The 18,272-nt window shown below is 42.0% G+C and overlaps 1 protein-coding gene across 1 annotated transcript in view; it reads left to right on the top strand.

The window, feature by feature from the left end:
• The window catches only part of itfg1 (integrin alpha FG-GAP repeat containing 1), a 134,282-nt gene that overhangs the window by 68,062 nt on the left and 47,948 nt on the right, over nt 1-18,272 (top strand). Inside the window, exons 11-12 of the mRNA XM_076028423.1 lie at nt 12,354-12,504; nt 15,264-15,372. Of these exons, the coding sequence (XP_075884538.1) occupies nt 12,354-12,504; nt 15,264-15,372 (260 nt within the window). The remainder of the gene's footprint in view (nt 1-12,353; nt 12,505-15,263; nt 15,373-18,272) is intronic.

Below are 18,272 nucleotides of genomic sequence, written 5' to 3'. Positions count from 1 at the left end.
GAAAAAAACTGCAATTTCCTTCTTAATTTTTCTCCTTTTTTTTTTCATTTATTTGTAGTAAAAGAATTCAGTTTGAGTGGTTTCAGCTGAGATGCAGCGTGGCACAAAGATCTGGGGGTGTCAGACTCCCAGCTTGCGATGAACCTTTATGTCACAGGTTTGTTTGTCTTGAAATGTCACCCACATGATAATCTATCATTGATAGTGTTCAGCTGATGGCGTTTGTGCTCACACATTTATGGCTCCAAGTCTAGCACACACACACACACACACACATCCAGGGCAGTATTGTTGTTATCACTGAGTAAACCAAATAACTCCGGCGAGCCCAGCAACACCAGGAGAAATATGACGTCCATATTCTTTTAAAGCGTATGTGGACATCATAAAGTGTTTATGCATCCGGAGAAAGAAAACAAGCTGTAAAATTTAAATGACCTCAACAGTCGTAAGAGAAGATGTAGAATTTGAGTTTTCAAGCTGCTGTAGGAACGTGTTCATCGCTAGCAATGTAACCTGCGGTACAAAGAAATCCTTTGCGTTTGGAAACTTCATTTCCATCTCCAACCCTAACATTTGGTGTTGGTTGTGCATACATGGTTTCTGTGTCACAGCGAAAGGGCTCAGCGTGAACAGAGTCCTCGCAAAGTCACACTGCTTTTAAAGCTGCACTGATTGTTTGCTGGAGCAGGGAGCCAACCAGTGTTATCATGCAGGCAGGTAGGCTTTACGCTCACAGGAACCCAGCACACGTGCGTGCGCAGCCACACACACACACACACACACACACACACACACACACACACACACACACGCCTACTTTATTCATGCAGTGCCTTTAGGGAGACAGAGGGTCCCGCTGGCTACGAGTGTTTGATGTTGAAACGGTTCACCCCCCCGGGCTTTAGAAGAGCGCCCCCTGTTGCAGGAGAAAATGGTTTAATGTCACACCGCACACTCCGCTGTGCTGCCGTGTACGTGCCTCTGTCTGTGCGCGCACATTTCACGTCGGCATGTCGCAGTGTGTGGTTGGAGTGAGCTATTTCTGGAATAGAAAATGAGGTCACAGATGGAAACGGCGGAACCTGAAGTCGTTTCCGTTGTGACGCCCACCACCACCACCAACAGAGCTCCACTTCACTGCGACCCCCGGCCGCAGATGACGGCTGGTTACAACTGGACCTTTAGTTGTCGTTCTTCGTGATGTTAATTGTGATTGGGCCTTCATATGTCTTAATTATCTCTTAATAGAATAGAATAGAATAGAATTGAATAGAACGCCTCTATTAATCCCACATTGGGGAAATTTGCATAATTACAGCAACAAAAACCAAAATTAATTAAAAAATGAAATTTAGCTGAAAGGGAAGATCTCAACATCACCCGGGCGGGAAGAACTCCAGGGCGACGGGTCACGTCAGCATGACACACACTTCCACACGCACACGGGCCACACATCTTTTCTCTCCCTCTTTTTTTGAACTCCCCAGGCTGTAGGTCACCGAGTGTCTGAAAGTAACAGAATGATGTAGTTGACCTCTGCTGGAGGTTGATGCCTGGCAAATCTTTTTCCTTTTCTAATTCCTCCATTTCACACCTCAAAAAAATGAAAGCATCGGGAAAAAAACGCCGTCCTCCTGCCTTTTTTGGTCCTGTCTTTTGATATATTTTTTTTATATATATATATTATTTTAGAATTTAGAATTTCTGCTTTTCATCTTCAATACTTCTGTGTTTTTCTTTTTGTATTTTAAGTTTTGGTTAAATGAACCTACTTACTGGAAATAATATGAAAATGACAACAGTACATCATTTAAATATAAGTAATATAAAACAAAAATAGCACACGCTTGGCCTGGAACATTCTCAAAATGATGTTCCCAGCCAGTCCACCACCAAGTCACATCTGCCGATACCTTTTGCAATAAAAGAACTGAAATTTGCCACCTTCAATGACAATAGCTGCATTTCCAATAGTTTTTTGCAAAATAAAAGCGATGTTTCTAAAATTTCTACATAGTACAATTGCAATTTGCAGGTGTTTCCATTGAATTTCAGAATGACCTGGGACACGGTTAATGAGCTGTGTGATGCCATTGAACCATGGCGGTGGAGTGAAATATCTCCACTTCTCACATTTTCACTTGAAGTGAATTAGTCACATGGTCCCGTACGTCACATCCGTTGACTTGTAAATGCGAAAAAGGTGTTTCCATTACACTTTTACGATATACCTCTATATCGATATGTCTGGAAAAACCTTCGAGTGATATTTGAGAGGTTTTTTGAAGTTTAGGTGTTTCCATGACCATTTTTTTATTGTGATATTTAGGTTTTGCTCAATTCTAGGGCTATTGGAAACGCAGCTACTATCCATATCCATACACTACCTCTGATTTTAGACACACGACACAGACTACCATCCTTAACATGTTGCTGCAAACTTCCTTGCAATTAAAAGAGCATGCATTGCTGCCAAGACGAGTGAAGCACTCTCCTGCTAGCTGAAGCTCGCAGTCAAGAACAGCATTAAAAGTTTGAGGTTTGGCTCTAAGCTCTAAGTCTTTGTCAAGCAGTCTTTCACTGTTATGACGAGTCTTTTAAGCAATATTTTTGTGCTTTACAATTTTGCAAATGCTAGCATTCACTGTCTTGTAATATTGTTATTTCCAATCAGGAAATGTGGGATGTCCTCTACCTGACACTCAGTTCCTGCAAAAGTAATATCAGCCTTGTGTCTCGTCGTTATTAGTCATTGCAATTAAGCAAGTCAGTGAGATGAGTGGACCCTTGTATGTGAAAGGTTTTTCTTTCCCATGGGCCATGGCTTAATGCTGCAGCGCTAGTCACTTGATCAGAGTACCAACCTGACCCCCGCAGTGATGCGGTAATTTCTATGTGCCCTGCGGCTAGCTGCCCTTTCCTGAACTACTCACAAAGACACTGTTATCAGAGCACATTTGATTCGTTATCTCAGATTATTATAAATCCTGTTGCACTTGAGATGTTCTCCTCTGCCACAACAAAGAGGTTTGACAAATGCTGTTGTTGGGCAACATGGAGGTCGATTGCAAGTATTTCTCAAAAGAATCTAATGAATGCCCTGCGAGTGAGTAGGCCACTCACTACCATAGGGTCTGTCTCAATAATGAACACGTGAACAAACAGTATCTATTCAACACAATCTGACTATTAACCTTTTGAATCGTTCAGCATGACTGGACGAAAATAATGTAAAGTATCCTTTGGATACCATGGACTGGGAAATAGTGCCAGATGATTCACTTTTTTTTTGCCTGTGATGCTGGAGTTGAATAACTTGTGGATAACATGCCGCACATTTCCCTGACTAGAGGCACAACATAAGTGATGTTGTAACTTACTCAAGGCATATTGGCCTTGTCCTTGCCAGTATTGGCTGGCTCGATGTCAACGTTCTTTGCAGCAGTGAATGGATGTGACTGATAGGTGTCAGAATTTGAGCAGGCTCTTTATTTGGAGACGCCTTTAGAATCCATCTCTGGCTTACCTGGTGGCGTGCCGTGTACATGTCACACATTGTTGACATGTACTGCAGGAAAAATGTCTTGTTGTGTTTGCAAGGCTATTTCTGGTCACCTCTATGCTTCCTGAACAGAATGTTGTTCTTTATTACTGAGAATGTTAAGCCATGTAATGGGGGCTCATTGTGTTTGTGCTGCAAAGCTATAAATATGTATATGTATCTATGGGTGGGTGCTCCATTTAACAGAAAACAGATTTCACCATCGCTTTAATCTTCAATAGGGGAACATAAATACATCAAGGTTGCACTACCCTGCATTACAACACAGTCATCAGTCAATCTACAGGCGGGTTATGTAATGTTTTCCATTAGCTTCTCTAAGCACCAGTGTCTGGTGGATTAAAATCCATTGCTCCCCATCTGAAAACTTCTGTACTGTCTGTGCAATGAAAGAAAGTAGCTACTTTGCATGAATTTATTTAAAGAAGGATCAATGCACAGCAGCTAAAACTTTGATAATTTGATTAAAGATTGATTTGCAATTGAGAGATAAACAGGCCCGGCTATGGATGCGTGCAGGTAGCTACATCAGGCTGAAACCTGACTCATTCACAAAATTTGGCACTTAAAAGACAAGCATGGCTTAGTTTATCAGGGAATTAAATTAGTTTTGAATGAATATAATCAAAATTTAGTACAATGCCTTTGGCATAAAATAAAAAGTTAATACATTTTTCTTTCAGCCTAAACATTTTTTACACATCTAGATTGGCACCCACCAATCAGTGAATCAACCAATAGACCAGCCAACTGTCCATTTCTGGTTTGATTCCTCAAAAGCAGGTCCATCTAGCGAAAATCTCGATAATCCATCTTAATCCGACAGATCTGAGAACGTCTTTTCTTTTTAATTCCAGTGTTTGCCGTGGTTGAGCGTCGGCTTACACAATGTCACCAAAGTGTTTCAAGAGTTCAGTCGTTTTGGCACCAAAAATCCTGTGTAAACATTCTCAGAGACCAGCGTTTAGGGAACAGTGGGGCCTGCAGTGCTTAGAGTGACAGGTGGGGACGTCAAAGTCTCCTCCTCATCTGCCTTAGCCATCAGTGTAGTCCTAATAATAACAATAATACATTTTATTCATGAGCGCCTTTCTGAACACTCGAGGACACTTTACAAGATAAAACAAATGCAATAAAACAACAGATAAAAACGACACAGTAAATGAGTCAGTTATAAATAAAATAATAAAATGGCAAATAAAATCAAATGTAACAACGCTGTCAGAGAGAGTACGCTGTCCTGAACAGATGAGTTTTGAGTGTGTATTTGAAGAGAGGAAGAGAGTCGATATTACGGATGTCTGACCGGAGTGAGTTCCAGAGTTTCCAGAGTAGTGTGTATCATTGAAGTGTAACAATTCACACGAAATACGAACGGGGATGAGACACGACACATCACACGCAGGACATTTTTTTTACCAGAGAAACTCATTGGCAAGCGGTTCGCCGTCAAGATGAAGCTGGCTGTGTAGCACAGCAGCGATACACTGAGGCTCACACACATGCACGGTGAGTGATGGGCAGCCAGACAAAACAAAGAGTGACACAACCAAAAGGATGCAGTTTGACTCTGATTGTGTGTCGCGAGGAGTCAGCGCTTGGGTTCATCACGCCGGTGGTTAGCGGAGAGAGAGAAAACCAACCGCAGCCTCTCTGGGTCTTCTTGCCAACATATCGTCCTCCTGCCGTCACTCCTCTCGGCGGGCCTGCGACCGGCCGCCTCTCACTCAGCATTTATCACACATCCCTTTTTTTTTTTGCCCTGTCACTTTCGTCCTGCCTTGCCGTCAGTCTGACAGCCGTCGTGTGATTTCTAACGTGTCCCAGTCAGACAAGCTGTGATTTGCTGCTGTGCACGTGGACGCGTGTGCTGACGTGACACACCAAGTGAAAACAAATCTCGATGTGGGTTAGTCGGCTTGGCGTTTTTGACCGTTGTAACCAAACGTCGTCAGAACGATGAATGTCCTCAGTGCAAGGACTAACATTTACCAAATTTATCTTTTTAGTTAAAAAAAAAAAAAAAGACTCACTGCTTCCAAAAGGATGTAGAAATAAACAATTTTGAATTCAACAAAGAATTTAAGCTTGCAAAATTATTTTATGTAAAACAGTCTTAAATGTCTTTGTGGAGGATATAAAATAAGGGCAACAGCTTTTTCGAGTTTATTTTGAAAACTTTGGTTTAGTAAATTCAATTTTGCACAGCGTACGAGAATGCGGGAGGAAAGTATCCCCTGTTGTTGGCCGTTTGGCTAAAGTAAGCGAGATATGACGTGAACGTTGAAAGAAAAAAAAGGTGGGGGGGGTTCAGAACGGTGGAGGTTCATCAAGTCTCTCAGCTTGAGGCCAGTGTGATACTGAGAGATGATGGATGGTAAAGGTCATAAGTTGTGATCAGCTGGTGAGCCTCCTGCCTGCCCACTACCCCTCTGGAGGCCAATTACAGAGAAGGCAGATCGTGCTAGAATGCTGAAAGACTCCCCACGGGCACGCGTGTGCACACACACACACACACACACACACACACACACACACACCCATAGCAGCCCCAACACTAGGTTCATGTGACGATCGAAGACCCCGAGCACAAGCTTCAGGATATGCGTGCAAATATGCTGATGTGAGCTAAGACCTTGGCTGCCCCTTAAACAGTGCACTGGCACTGTGTGAGATGGCTTCTTTTTTTTCCCCCATTATTATTATTATTATTGGTTACGTTGGGCATTTCGGATGATACCTGCACACTGACTCCAAGCCACGGTCGACTTTTTATTGAATCATAGCAGCATTTTAGTTTGTATATCTGTGTTAGCTGACAGGGCTGTAAAACACCCTGATGTATAACTGTCCATTAACTCGGGCCTCAAGTTTTCTGTAATGTGAGGCTTTTCAATTAGAATGGGTTGGGTAACTACCGGAGACCAAAAAATATATACCTAAAACAGCAAATATGTGTATTCCTGCAATGTTCTCAAGACCGGGACCCTACATGGTTGTCCCTGTTTAGTGCCAGCAGAACTGCTGTGTAGGACCCCTATTGTTGCATATGAGTAAGATGAAATAATAGGGTATATTTAATGATATGCTTCCTTGAGGCACTAATGAGACGGAGCCCAGCCGAGGTGTTGATATCCCCTGCTAGATACTGTTTGGGGTGCTAACTGGGCTCCGTGGTATCGTGAGTGATGGCATCCTTTGGGTTATCAAGTCGGTGCCCTCATTCCTGGGTGTTTCGCTGATATCCCACTCAGGGTTGGGGTCGAATCCAGAGATCTGGTCTGGTTTTGTGATTGTTGGGGTTGTGGTCTGGGTTTATAGAGGTCCCTTGTTGGGTTGTTAGAGGATGCAAATTAAAAGGGAGGCCGAACCAAGGAGGGACAGAACCCTACCCCGCCACATCGGGCCGTATAACCACCTTCAAACCCAACCGCCCCTCCCTCCTTCTTGGGGAAGGAAAATAAGATCTGTTGTTTAGGACTAGATATTGATGTTGCCTACTACATGTGTACTTGAAGCACCAATGAGACAGAGACCAGACTAGGTGTTGATATCTCTGGTATCACTAACAGGACTCAGTGGAAGGGTCAGATGAGAGATCCCCTGGGTTATCAAGTGGGCGCCGATACGCCCACAACACCTCCACAGGGTTGAGCAGGGTTAAGGTTGAATCCAGAGATCTGGTCTGGTTTAGTGATTGTTTGGGTTGTGGTCTGGGTTTGTAGAGGTCCCTTGTTGGGTTGTTAGAGGATGTGACTCAAGGGAGGAAGAACCAAGCAAGAACTGTCTATTCTGACGGAGCCTTCCCCCGCAGGACCGGGCGTTATCTTCTACCTCCCCATCATTGGTATTTGTTTTTCCTTTGTCTTCATATATATATAGTTTTTGGGGCACTAACAGGACTCCATGGGAGGGTCAGGTGAGCAATAGCATCCTTTTAGGTTATCAAGTGGGCACCCTCCTTCTTTTGTGTTTCGCTGATAGGCCAATGACACCTCCAGAGGGTTCAGCATTCAATCCCAGCATCCCAGGTTTACCCCCTAGATGGCATTGGCTCACCTGGGCGCCCAGGCGCAGCGCCTCCTCTTCATCCACAGCCACTGACTCTCCTTTTCAAGGGGAGGTGAGGTAGACGAGGTGGCTACGAATCCTCAGCAGCCTACTTCCACTGGGTGTACCTTGGCTCTCCAGTCCCATTGATGAACATTGGCTGCAAGTTCATCATACCTTAGATATGGTACCTTAGTACTTTAAATAAATGTGCTTTACTGAGCATGAAAACAAGCATCATAAAATGATAACTTTCTGCACCACTTTGAACATCTGACATCATACACGTTTTTCCATGTGTTCAGATGGGCGAATGAGACGTAGAAGAGCCTTTTTGTGACATCACAAAGGACTTATTTCCACAATTCTACACTTTACACATATTCTGAAAAGGGGAACTGGAGAAAATAGTGAGTGGTCTAGTCAATTGTGAAGTGTTCTCCAGGTACACACATTGTTTTTGAGAAAGCATTCATGAAGTGCATGGCATTTGTTCTGTCATAATGAAGAGTTTGAACTTGTGTTTTCAGCATTTATTTGCAGGGTTATTTCAAATTAAATTCAGATTTAAAATACACATTTCTAATGTGTAGTGTCACCAGTTTCCAATCTGGGATGTTTTTCTGTTTTGTTTTTGCAAAACTAAAATGTATGTTTTGCTTTTGTTTATACCAGGGCTCTATTTTGGCCTGATGCCTACAGGAGTCTTTTAATTACTGGTGTTGGTTCACCAAGTCATATCCACCTCCTACGGTTTGACTGCGGTTCAGCACAGATTCAGGCTCCAACCTGCTGGTGATATGAAGGCGTATCTTGCTAAAGATGCTCAGCATGTATGAAAAAAAAACACTGCATTCCCTTCTGCTTCAGTAATTGATCATCTGTCTCCAAGTGTAAACTATATACTGTAATAGACCAGAATAGCACATCGAAACTTATTTGAAATGCTGACTGTAATATTTTAAATTAATTCCAATATTTATTTTTCTTTGCTGAAGTACTGTCGATGCTGAAAGGTACGCACAAGTTTTGGAACAGCGTTTGCTACCCATGAGACAAACTGTCCTCTGAGAACGTCTTTGTACTCATTTAAACCATATCACATATGTTGCAGCTGCAAGATACCTTCGCAATAGTGCAAGTCCAGACCAAGACCAGGCTCCTGAGGCCATTCTGTGTAAAATATAACAGCAGCCACATTTTCAGATTTTATTTGCTAGTAGGTGTTAGAGAATAGAGGTTGGAGAAACAATGTCCGATTGTGTCATGTCAGACTTGGAATTGTCTCGAGCAATTGTTGACAGCTCTCATGCATTGATTTATTTAGTTTTCAAAATAAACCTCCGATACGAATAAGCTGCGGTTAACAAAGCAAAGTATTTACAATTTTTTTTTTTTTTTTTTTTACCCAAAGCTTATTTTAAGTCACTTTGCTGCCCTGAAATACTTGAAAAGGATCCCTTTGTAATTTTAGATGGATAAGGAATCAAAATCTCCAGCATCAAATGAATAAGGAATACAAAGCAAATAAAAAAAATAAAAAAATGAAACTGAATTATGAAAAAAAGATGAAAAATTAATTATTTGCCCAATGAAAGGCCGCATCTTTTCAGGATGAAAACACAGGTTCCATTGAGTTTTGCTTTTTGCTCTCTCTCACTGAAGGACATGTATGAATATGCAAAGCCTTCTAATGCTTCAAATCAGTCTTTTCCAGCATTTATGTGTTCCATGACCCTCTTTTGGACCACCTGCCTCACTACCTGCTTGAGCTGGAGCCGCAGAGGTGTACATCAATACCTTCATATCGTCAGGATTCAGTGCTTGTATTGGCAGCTCATCATTGGCGGTCATGTTCTGGGAGCGATGTGCTGTTTAATCTTAATGAGCAGTGAGGAGGGGTCAGTGTCTATTGAGTATTGATGGGTTACACAGAATGACCTTTAACCAAACCTCCAGCCAGTAGCTGTTTAATCACAGCCCAAGTCAGTTAATCCAGCTTAAGCTCCCGGGGCCTGTTCACATGACGCCCAGCGCATAAAGAAAAAGGCAGCCAGCCTGAAACACCAGCGTGTCTGCAAAGGATCCAGTCATTTTGATTGACATTATTTTAATCTCTGAGCCCCAAGCATCATGTCCCTGCTCTAAGAATAAATTAATGCTTGCACTCGCCGATATCTTTGGTTTGAGGGCACACAGTTGACGTGTTTACAACTGAGTTATGAATTTTCCAACTCTAAACGAAGGAAAAACAAAATGTACCATAGGGTATGATTTAGTTTAGTAGTTATTTCAGCGTTCCGAGGCCAACTAACAGTCAGACGAGAACATTTGCCTCCAGTTTGAATCTTATTTAAATGTAAAGGAAATTAGTCATTGCTGAAACAACTGACTGCTTTGGAACCAATAATTAAACCAATAGTTTCTATTTGAAAAACCAAGGCATATGGTCTCAGAAATCAGTATGAAGCAATCTGTAAATATTAGGACTGTCAAACGATTATCTATTTATTTATTTTTTAATTTCGATTAAGCTCTGAATTTCCATAGTTAACTGTGATTAATTGCGTTTTAATTTACATATTTAAAATTACGTTATTTTTCTTTTATGTTCATATTTCTGTAAAGCAATGCCTATTCTTAGAGTGTCTCAATTATGAATCAAATGAAAACAAACAAAGGATTTTCTTTTTCATTGTTTGTATTATTATTTCTTCCAAAACAGCAGCTTGGCCCACTGTTTACATATGCATCTAGTTGAATGAAGCTGAAGGAAACAAAACACGACCCCTCTTATGAATCCCACAAAGAAGAAGAAGAACTGCATTTCACCCAGAGGCTGAATCAAGCATCTTAAGCAAACTGGTCAAACATCGAAAGTGAAAGTTAAAATTTTTGCTTGCAGCGGCATACTAGACTGTCTGCTGGATGCAGTGTTGAAACATAGCGCTTTGGCTTGAGGACCTGACTACAGCTGAATGGAAGGGACAAAAGACTTGCGATTGATTAAAAAGCGATTCAAAAAAATGGCGTGCCATGCTTTGGGAGGGTTGGGCATCGTTTCAATTTGAACGATTTCGGTTCCCAACGATTCTTGATTCCGATTCTTTTAAGAAGCACAGCTAAAAAAAGTTTGCATGTTTTGAATGAACTAGATCGTACCTAACCAGAGTTCTTTCTGGATTAAATAGTTTGAACTTTCAAACTTTGAATTTTAAATCAATAAAACTATGAATTTCTCAAAGCACATAAATGCCAAATCTTTGAACTTTAATCTAAATGTTTTTATAAATGTTATGAAAACCTTTTACACATCCTGAGACATAACCATTTTTTCTCTGCCTTAAAATATACTTTTTTAAATGTACTGTTTTATGGTGAAGGAATTTAAGAGTCACTGTTGTACTTCAATCTATTGTTTTCATGTGTTATCTTTCTATTTTTGTGACTCTGTCACAGGTTAATATTTTTGCTGCGTAACGGCTCCTTTTTTTCTCTCTCCAAATACTTCTTCACACCATTAAAGCATCCCAGGTGATAAATGTCTCATCAGGCTGGTAGCTTGTGGTTTGCCTTCATTTTCTAATTCCCCGACTCTTGCATTGTGATAAAACGGAGAAGAGCAATCTAACATCCGCGACAGAGGAGGATGGGAGTGGTGGGGTTCTCACATTTCTTCTATTTTTACACCTTTTTTTTATGGTCTCAACCACCAAAGAGATCTGAGAGCCATCTCTGAGGATGCATACCAAAAGACAGGTATTCACTTTCCCCCAAGAGTAAAAGTGATTCAGTGACAAACCCTGAGTGCACAATTAAAAAAGCAGAAAGGGTTGAAAGGAATTGATGCAGATCGGCCCACAGAAGAACTCAACAAATGCAGGCTTATGTCACTGTAATATCAATTTCCAAAGATAAAGCAAAGTAAACATCTGTATTCAAAAAGGTAAACTTTTCCAAGTGTTTGAGAGATGTATGTATTGCTGCGCTGTGTAAGACTTATTGCTGTCTAAGTTCTTTTTAGCAACTCTTTCAGGACCGCAATATGGTTAGATAATGGACTTTTCCACAAATGATAGTTAAGCATTTAATCAAGTCTTTTCTTTGACTGAGCAGGGTATCTTGGCTGTCTTGCTGCTGAATGTAGCAACACTCGCTACAATATTGCTTTGGAAATACTCCACACGCTGTCATTGTAAGGGTCTCCTGATAAAGTTATATGAGGGGGAGAATATGCTGGCAGACAAAGTGACAGAAGGTAGTTTGGTATGTTGAAAGCTCGGATGAGTTGCATGGCTTTGCAGAAGAGAAAAATCATTCCAAGGTCTGTATTGACAGTTCAGAGAAAGGCAATTATTTAAAAAAATAAATAAATAAAGCTGAACGCCTATTAGAAGCCTAACAGCTGTAGAATCATTATTTTGGACTTTGCATTTCATGTGATCTGGTGATAACACAGACTGGGTGCATTATCACGACTGAAAACAAACGAAAAAATAAATGACATTTTTGAGAGGAGGAAATTTGCAGCTCATATCCGAATTTAAAAAAAACCAAAACACCACATTATTTGTTTTCAATCCGCTGTTATTGTTGTCCATGGCATGATTGAGCTAGATGATAACTCACCCCGCAGATAAGCCCAACTGTTATCAGCTAGCTTAATCAGCCCCATTTTAAAGAAAGTGATTGCACTCGATGCCCTTTCTTATCCCCGCGCCTTTGTCCCTTCCCACAGCGGTCAGCAGGCCTTCCTCCTGGAGAACGTCCCCTGTAATCGCGCTAGCTGCCACAGCGTCGGGAGGATGTTCCACATCCACTGGGACCAGTCCGATTTGGGAGCCATCCAAAATGCCGTCATGGCCACCTTCTTTGACATCTACGAGGACGTAAGTAGAGTGCAGTAGAGTGTCGTTTGTGTTTTCATCCTGGCCAGGAACCAACGTCGCCCCCTCTTTCAAATGTCTCCCACCCTGAACACTCTTGCTTATTGTTCAACCTGCAGTTATACTGGAATCAAAGGGATTATCATTGCTAGATGATTGATAAATAATACTGATCCCAACATTGGTGACGGTATCAAACCAATACTAGCGTGACAGTGGGATCTACTGTATGCTTACCCGTGTTTGGTTGAACAACAGCCATCCAATCTGGAGTTTTAATTATTAATGTAATACAATACATTACAATATAGCCTCTTCTCCACTAAATGTTAGGATGTTGTCACTGTGTTGTCACTGTGACGACATTGCGCTGAGATCGCGTAGATGAAGTGCGACAGAATTCAGGAGTCCGGCGGTGGCCAGTGTTCTTTGTTGTTGGCCACTTTTGGCTGTAGAATCGTTCCGCGAATAGCCGCGGAACAATGGTTTCACTCACGCCAGACTTGAAGCGGCGCGCGCCTCCGCGGCCGGTTCGCGCCGTGCAGCGGTGGTTTCGGCCGCCTGGTCCATTTTGTGCGCGACCCACGAGCGAAAAAGCCACAGAGGACAATGAACAATTATCTGAGCGCCGATGGAACGTAATCAAACACCTTTGCATCAGTGCTTGATATACCAATTTAAAAAGGTTGTAGTTGGCACTAAGGTGACACTTTAGTCCAGGGGTCACCAACCTTTTTGAGACTGAGGGATACTTCATGGGCACTGAGTAGTTTGGAGGGCTACACAGTACCTATTTGCTACAAACTTCCTAAATAGCAAAACTGCACGGATCACTATAGCAATAATAAGAAGAGATTGCTCACATATCAATATTAATTATTTTCCACAATTATAATCAATGATTTACACAAAAATAATGATAAGAAAAACATGTTTAAACATAAAACATTTATTTATGTTTATTTGCTCATACATTTGAAATTGAGGGGGAACACCTGCTGTATTTGTAGTGCAGCGATCACTTCTAACATTTTTAAGCCGAGAAAAACATCTGTCTTCTTGTCAGAACAAGTTATTACGTTTTTCTGACCGTTTAAGATTTTGTGCAACATTTTGGTTTGATATTGTTACAGTTTATCAATGAAAATATTGTCTCTGTGATTTGTCTGCTCATTTACTATGCAGGGGGGAGTCCTGGCACTGCATTCTGCTCACCAGTGTATTATAATCTGGTGAATAATTTGATCGCATAAATATCAGCAGCTGAGCTGTGCGGGCGCTGTCTACCGACTCGTCACACTGGATGCTAAAGCACCTGCCACGTAGCGAGATCGCGGTCTGTTAAGTTCTCGGGCAAAGATGACACTCGTCTAGCCATCGTACTCGCTCCAAGGTGGACTTCGGAAAGCGCAGAGATGACATCGGGACCGTGTTCCTCATCTTTGAAGATTGTGTTAGCGACAAGCATCATAACTTCTTTAAAAACCTCCCCATCCGAAAAGGCTTTCATGTTCTGTATCAAAAATTGTGCCACTCAAAACGAAGCTTTGTTTGCGTTCTGAGATTTTTTTTTCACCGGCATCGTGAAAACAATTCCTTTGTTTGTCTAAAGCCGCCTTCAACTCAAAGACTTTTTCTGTCCTTAATGCGCTGCCGGGTGTGTAGTTCACATCGAAACGATACAACGTTTTCGTGACATGTTCTTAAGTGTCTCTCAACATTGTACCGCTTTGATACTGTAACAGTCGTCCCGCAAATAAGACACAAACATTTTTCTTTGTAAGACGTAAAAAAGAACTCTTCCTCCCACTCACTGTGAAAGCAGTATGTCCTTTTTCGCTTTTCTGCCGTGACGTTTAGGGCTAAAGCACAAGCAAGCTAACTCCTCATCACCGCTTAACTGCACCGTGTCTGGAAAAAGGTGTGCTGACCGCGCACTAATACCTTTGACATCGTCAAAGGTATTAGGGCGCTTAAATAGATATATAAAGTCATTCTAAAATGCGATAATGTAAGCATTAATTCAAAAATGAATGCAGCTTTTTTATATTGAGTTCCATTGTGACCAGTGCTATTTTTAGAGCATGCCTCACGGGCGACCATGCGCCCGCGGGCACTGCGTTGGTGACCCCTGCTTTAGTCTGAGTCAAAGTTTCCAGTGCAAGGCGAACTAAAAGACTGAAAGCAAAAGAAAAACACTTGATTCCTCCAATACACGAAAGAGAGTTATGTCAAACACTTGGCACATGCAAAATAATTCCTGTCTGAGGTTGCTTACACAGCACTTGGCGTTTCGCTTCTGTTCTCTCTTTACACTTCTGTTATTTTGACGGCCCGTATGTGCTTTCTGCACAAACGTTCTTTTATTGTTTGTTTCACTGAATTTCCTCTCATACTGGCAGAAGGAAAATGCAAATACTCTTCAAGCCTCACACATTAATATGCTGTGCACGTCCACGCACGTACGTCCGTGCACATCCGCGCTGGCTTCACAGCCAGCTGTGCGCCGGGCACAGTGTGTCTTATCAAAATTAATTATTGCCACTAATGTGGCTTCTTCCCTCGTCCCTCGCTCCAGACAGAGAGTTTCAAAATTGGAAAGTAGGACTAAGTGAAGGGGAGAGGAAGGAGGTAGAGATAAGATGATGCTGGATCAGCCACCCACTGTGAAAGAGGGATGAAAATGCGCATCAGAAGAGAGAGACTCGCACTCACGCCGAGCTTTTATTGTCCCTTATCTGTGTGCCTGTCTTCATTTGCAGGGTATATTAGACATGCTGGTTCTGAGCCAGGCGGAGGGCAAAAATGACTTGATCATCCATGCTTTGAAGAACAATTTTGAAGCTGATGCCTACTTCGTTAAAGTGATGGGTAAGTGACTGGTGTTCCCTAAATGTGCTCCGTCCCCTTCAAAGAGTTATTTGAGAAAAAAAAAGAGAGAGAGCCGCAAAGCGTCTTTCTCCTTTACTCATCTTTTTCTTCCTCAGGAACCCTTTCTCCATCTGCACGGCGGAATTAAAATGGAATTTTTTTTTTTTTTTCCACAAATGTGACAGCTTTTTTTTTATTATGGCTGCTGCTTTTTAAGAGCAGCTGGAATATTTCAATGTAAATGGCCGCGTTTCCTAGATCGGTTAAGAAGCTCTCAATGCTAAGAGCGCCTTTCAAACCTCCTTAAGAAGCCTGTGAAAGAAAAACACGACTCCCAGAGCCACTCTTGGCATAAGAATGCTGCAAAATCGAGCTAACAGCCTTCATAGTGACCAAACACTCACAGATCCAGCAAGACAAAATCAATATCACACTAAGCAATGAAAAAAAAAAAAAGATATATTAGATTAAATAATAAAGCAATGGACATTGCATATATTTTGATGATCTAATTCATACTTTAAATTTATATTGTTTTGCATTCAATGGTCGCGGCAAAGACATTTAGGGAATAACGAGTGTGTTCCTGTACATGTACATTTTTTTTGTGTGTGTTTGTACATCTTTGTGTATCAGTCAGTCGCTCATTTTTATATATCGACCACTTGATTACATCCGCCGGTGATTTCGTAATCAAAGTGAATTATTATTATTTTTTCACAATGTATTATCAGTGTTATTATTCATATTATTTGTGCTGCACACTCTTGAGGCATCGTGCACATTTGTACACTTGTACGTCCACATGTATGAACTGTACTGTACCTAAGCCAAACCTACACGGGGTTGGTCGTCCCTTCTTCAGAAAAAGAAGAGAAGGCTGGTAAGAAGGGTTCAGGAAGAAGGAGCACTAAGAGTTTCCCAGATGACTTCTTCATACCATCCTTCTCCCTGCTCTGCTCAAGAGGCTCTTTGGATGAGCTGTCCACCACCGCAGTCCTAAAAACTAAGTCAATGGGATGCCAGTCAAATAGATCTTTAGTCAAATAGAGCACTTTACCAACGCATTTTCACCATGAACGCATTTCACACACAGTGGGGGCTCTATTCGCGTTTATTCCCCGTCATCACACCAAATAGGTGGCCAGTATTGTGCAGGAAGGTCGCTGACACACCCGGCGTCACCGCTTTCTTGCTCAGTCTAATCTGGAATTGTGAGGCGTTCGGTTAGTTAGTTAGGCTGTTAGGATAAATGAGTGCTTTACACAACAAAGTAATTCAAGTGTGTGCCATGTTGTGTCTCGCACCCGCATCCGCATATAAACTGCTGCAGCAGCACTTTGGTTTGGATGATGTGGATCTTCTTGTGAGTTAGCGATCTATACGTCACTATCTAGTGAAAACACTAGCTCTCATGCAGTGACGCCTCGCCCACTCTTTAAAAAAAAATTGTCTTCAGAGGTGTCACTTTGACAATAGTAGAATGTTGAGAAAAAATCTGAACAGCTTGTTTCATGACAGTAATGGGAAATGCACAAGCTGTCATTTTTCATACTCAGCGTGTCAGATGGCATGGCCATAACAAAAAGAGACATATTAAAAGAGCTGGAAAAAGTCAGTTTTTCATAGTAGGAGCCCCTTTAAAACAATGCAAAACACAAGAGACAGTGTTAAATGACTTTGAAAGGTGGTTTTGGTTTTTGGCGAAACAAAAAGGCAGAATTGAGAAGAAATAATGGGAAACAATGATGAAGCCTTCAGGGTTTGTAGTTAGCCTAACCCAAACCTTTACAGACTGAGATCTAAAATAAACACCATGAGGTTCTGGGAGGAGCTTGCTAGGACTTGGACAAAGAGTCTAAGAAGCATCAACCCCCAACCTCAGTTTGCACACAGCATTGTAATGACTGTCTTGTCCTCTACGTCTCTACTACTGTCTACTGTCAGGGCTTTGCAAGCTCTCTCCCTCCTCCCCTCTCTCTCTTCATCTCGCTCAACACGCTGTCGTTATTTTGTTATCTATATCTGGCTGCTGTTGCAGTGCATTAAAAAAAAAAAACAACATGCAGCCAAAACAAAAATGTATCCGCCAATCGTGACATCCTGTCAGCATTTCTTCTTCTACACCCGTGTAAACGCCAGCTCAAACGCAGCTTAATGGCTGCACACCTCCAGTTAAACCTCCCCAGGGGTGATAGTTTACCACTGCGCTCGGCGTCTCTCACAGCACTGCAGTTAGTGAGACGGAGTGTGTTGGGTGGGTGAAAGTCAGACTTGACATGTTATGTCAGAATCCTCCAGTCCCTCCGTCTGTAAAATGGAATCCAATTTTCTCAAAATGACAGCCCTCAACTGTCCCATAATCATTACTGAGCAACATCCGTTGAGGGATTGACTGTGTCACTCCTAAGCACACTCCAGTGTGTGTGTGTGTGTGTGAGTGTGTGTGTCTGTGTCTGTGTTAACACATTGTTTTAAACGATAGGTAGGGTCCCGTGACGCACACAGACCTCCTGGATTAAATCCCAACAATCAATGACCTCAGACAGCAGTACTGTCACACACATACACACACACACACGCGCGCAGAGAGATGTAGTGGACCTGGAGTGATCTGTGTTTCACATTCAATCACTAGAGCATTTTATCAAAAGCCTCACTTTACACCTCTCACAGTACAAAGACATGCACATTAGGCAGACTGGCAACTCTAAATTGCCTGGGAGTGTGAGTGCTGCTGAAAATGGTTGGGTTTTTTTCCCCTCTCGGTTAGCACCGCAGGAGACTTGTGACTTGTCTTAAGGGATACACCTGCTTTCCTCCCAAGACGGCTTGGATAGGGTCAAAAAAAAAGTGTAAGTCTAGCACTGATGAAAAACAAGGACGGATGGAAACGAGGA

This window comes from Nelusetta ayraudi, unplaced genomic scaffold, assembly GCF_046127955.1.
Source record: "Nelusetta ayraudi isolate G7.1 ecotype Tasmania unplaced genomic scaffold, CSIRO-AGI_Nayr_v1 ptg000023l, whole genome shotgun sequence".
NCBI lineage: Eukaryota > Metazoa > Chordata > Actinopteri > Tetraodontiformes > Monacanthidae > Nelusetta > Nelusetta ayraudi.
Note: the sequence above shows the minus strand (reverse complement) of the source record. Positions and strands in the feature narration are given on the sequence as shown.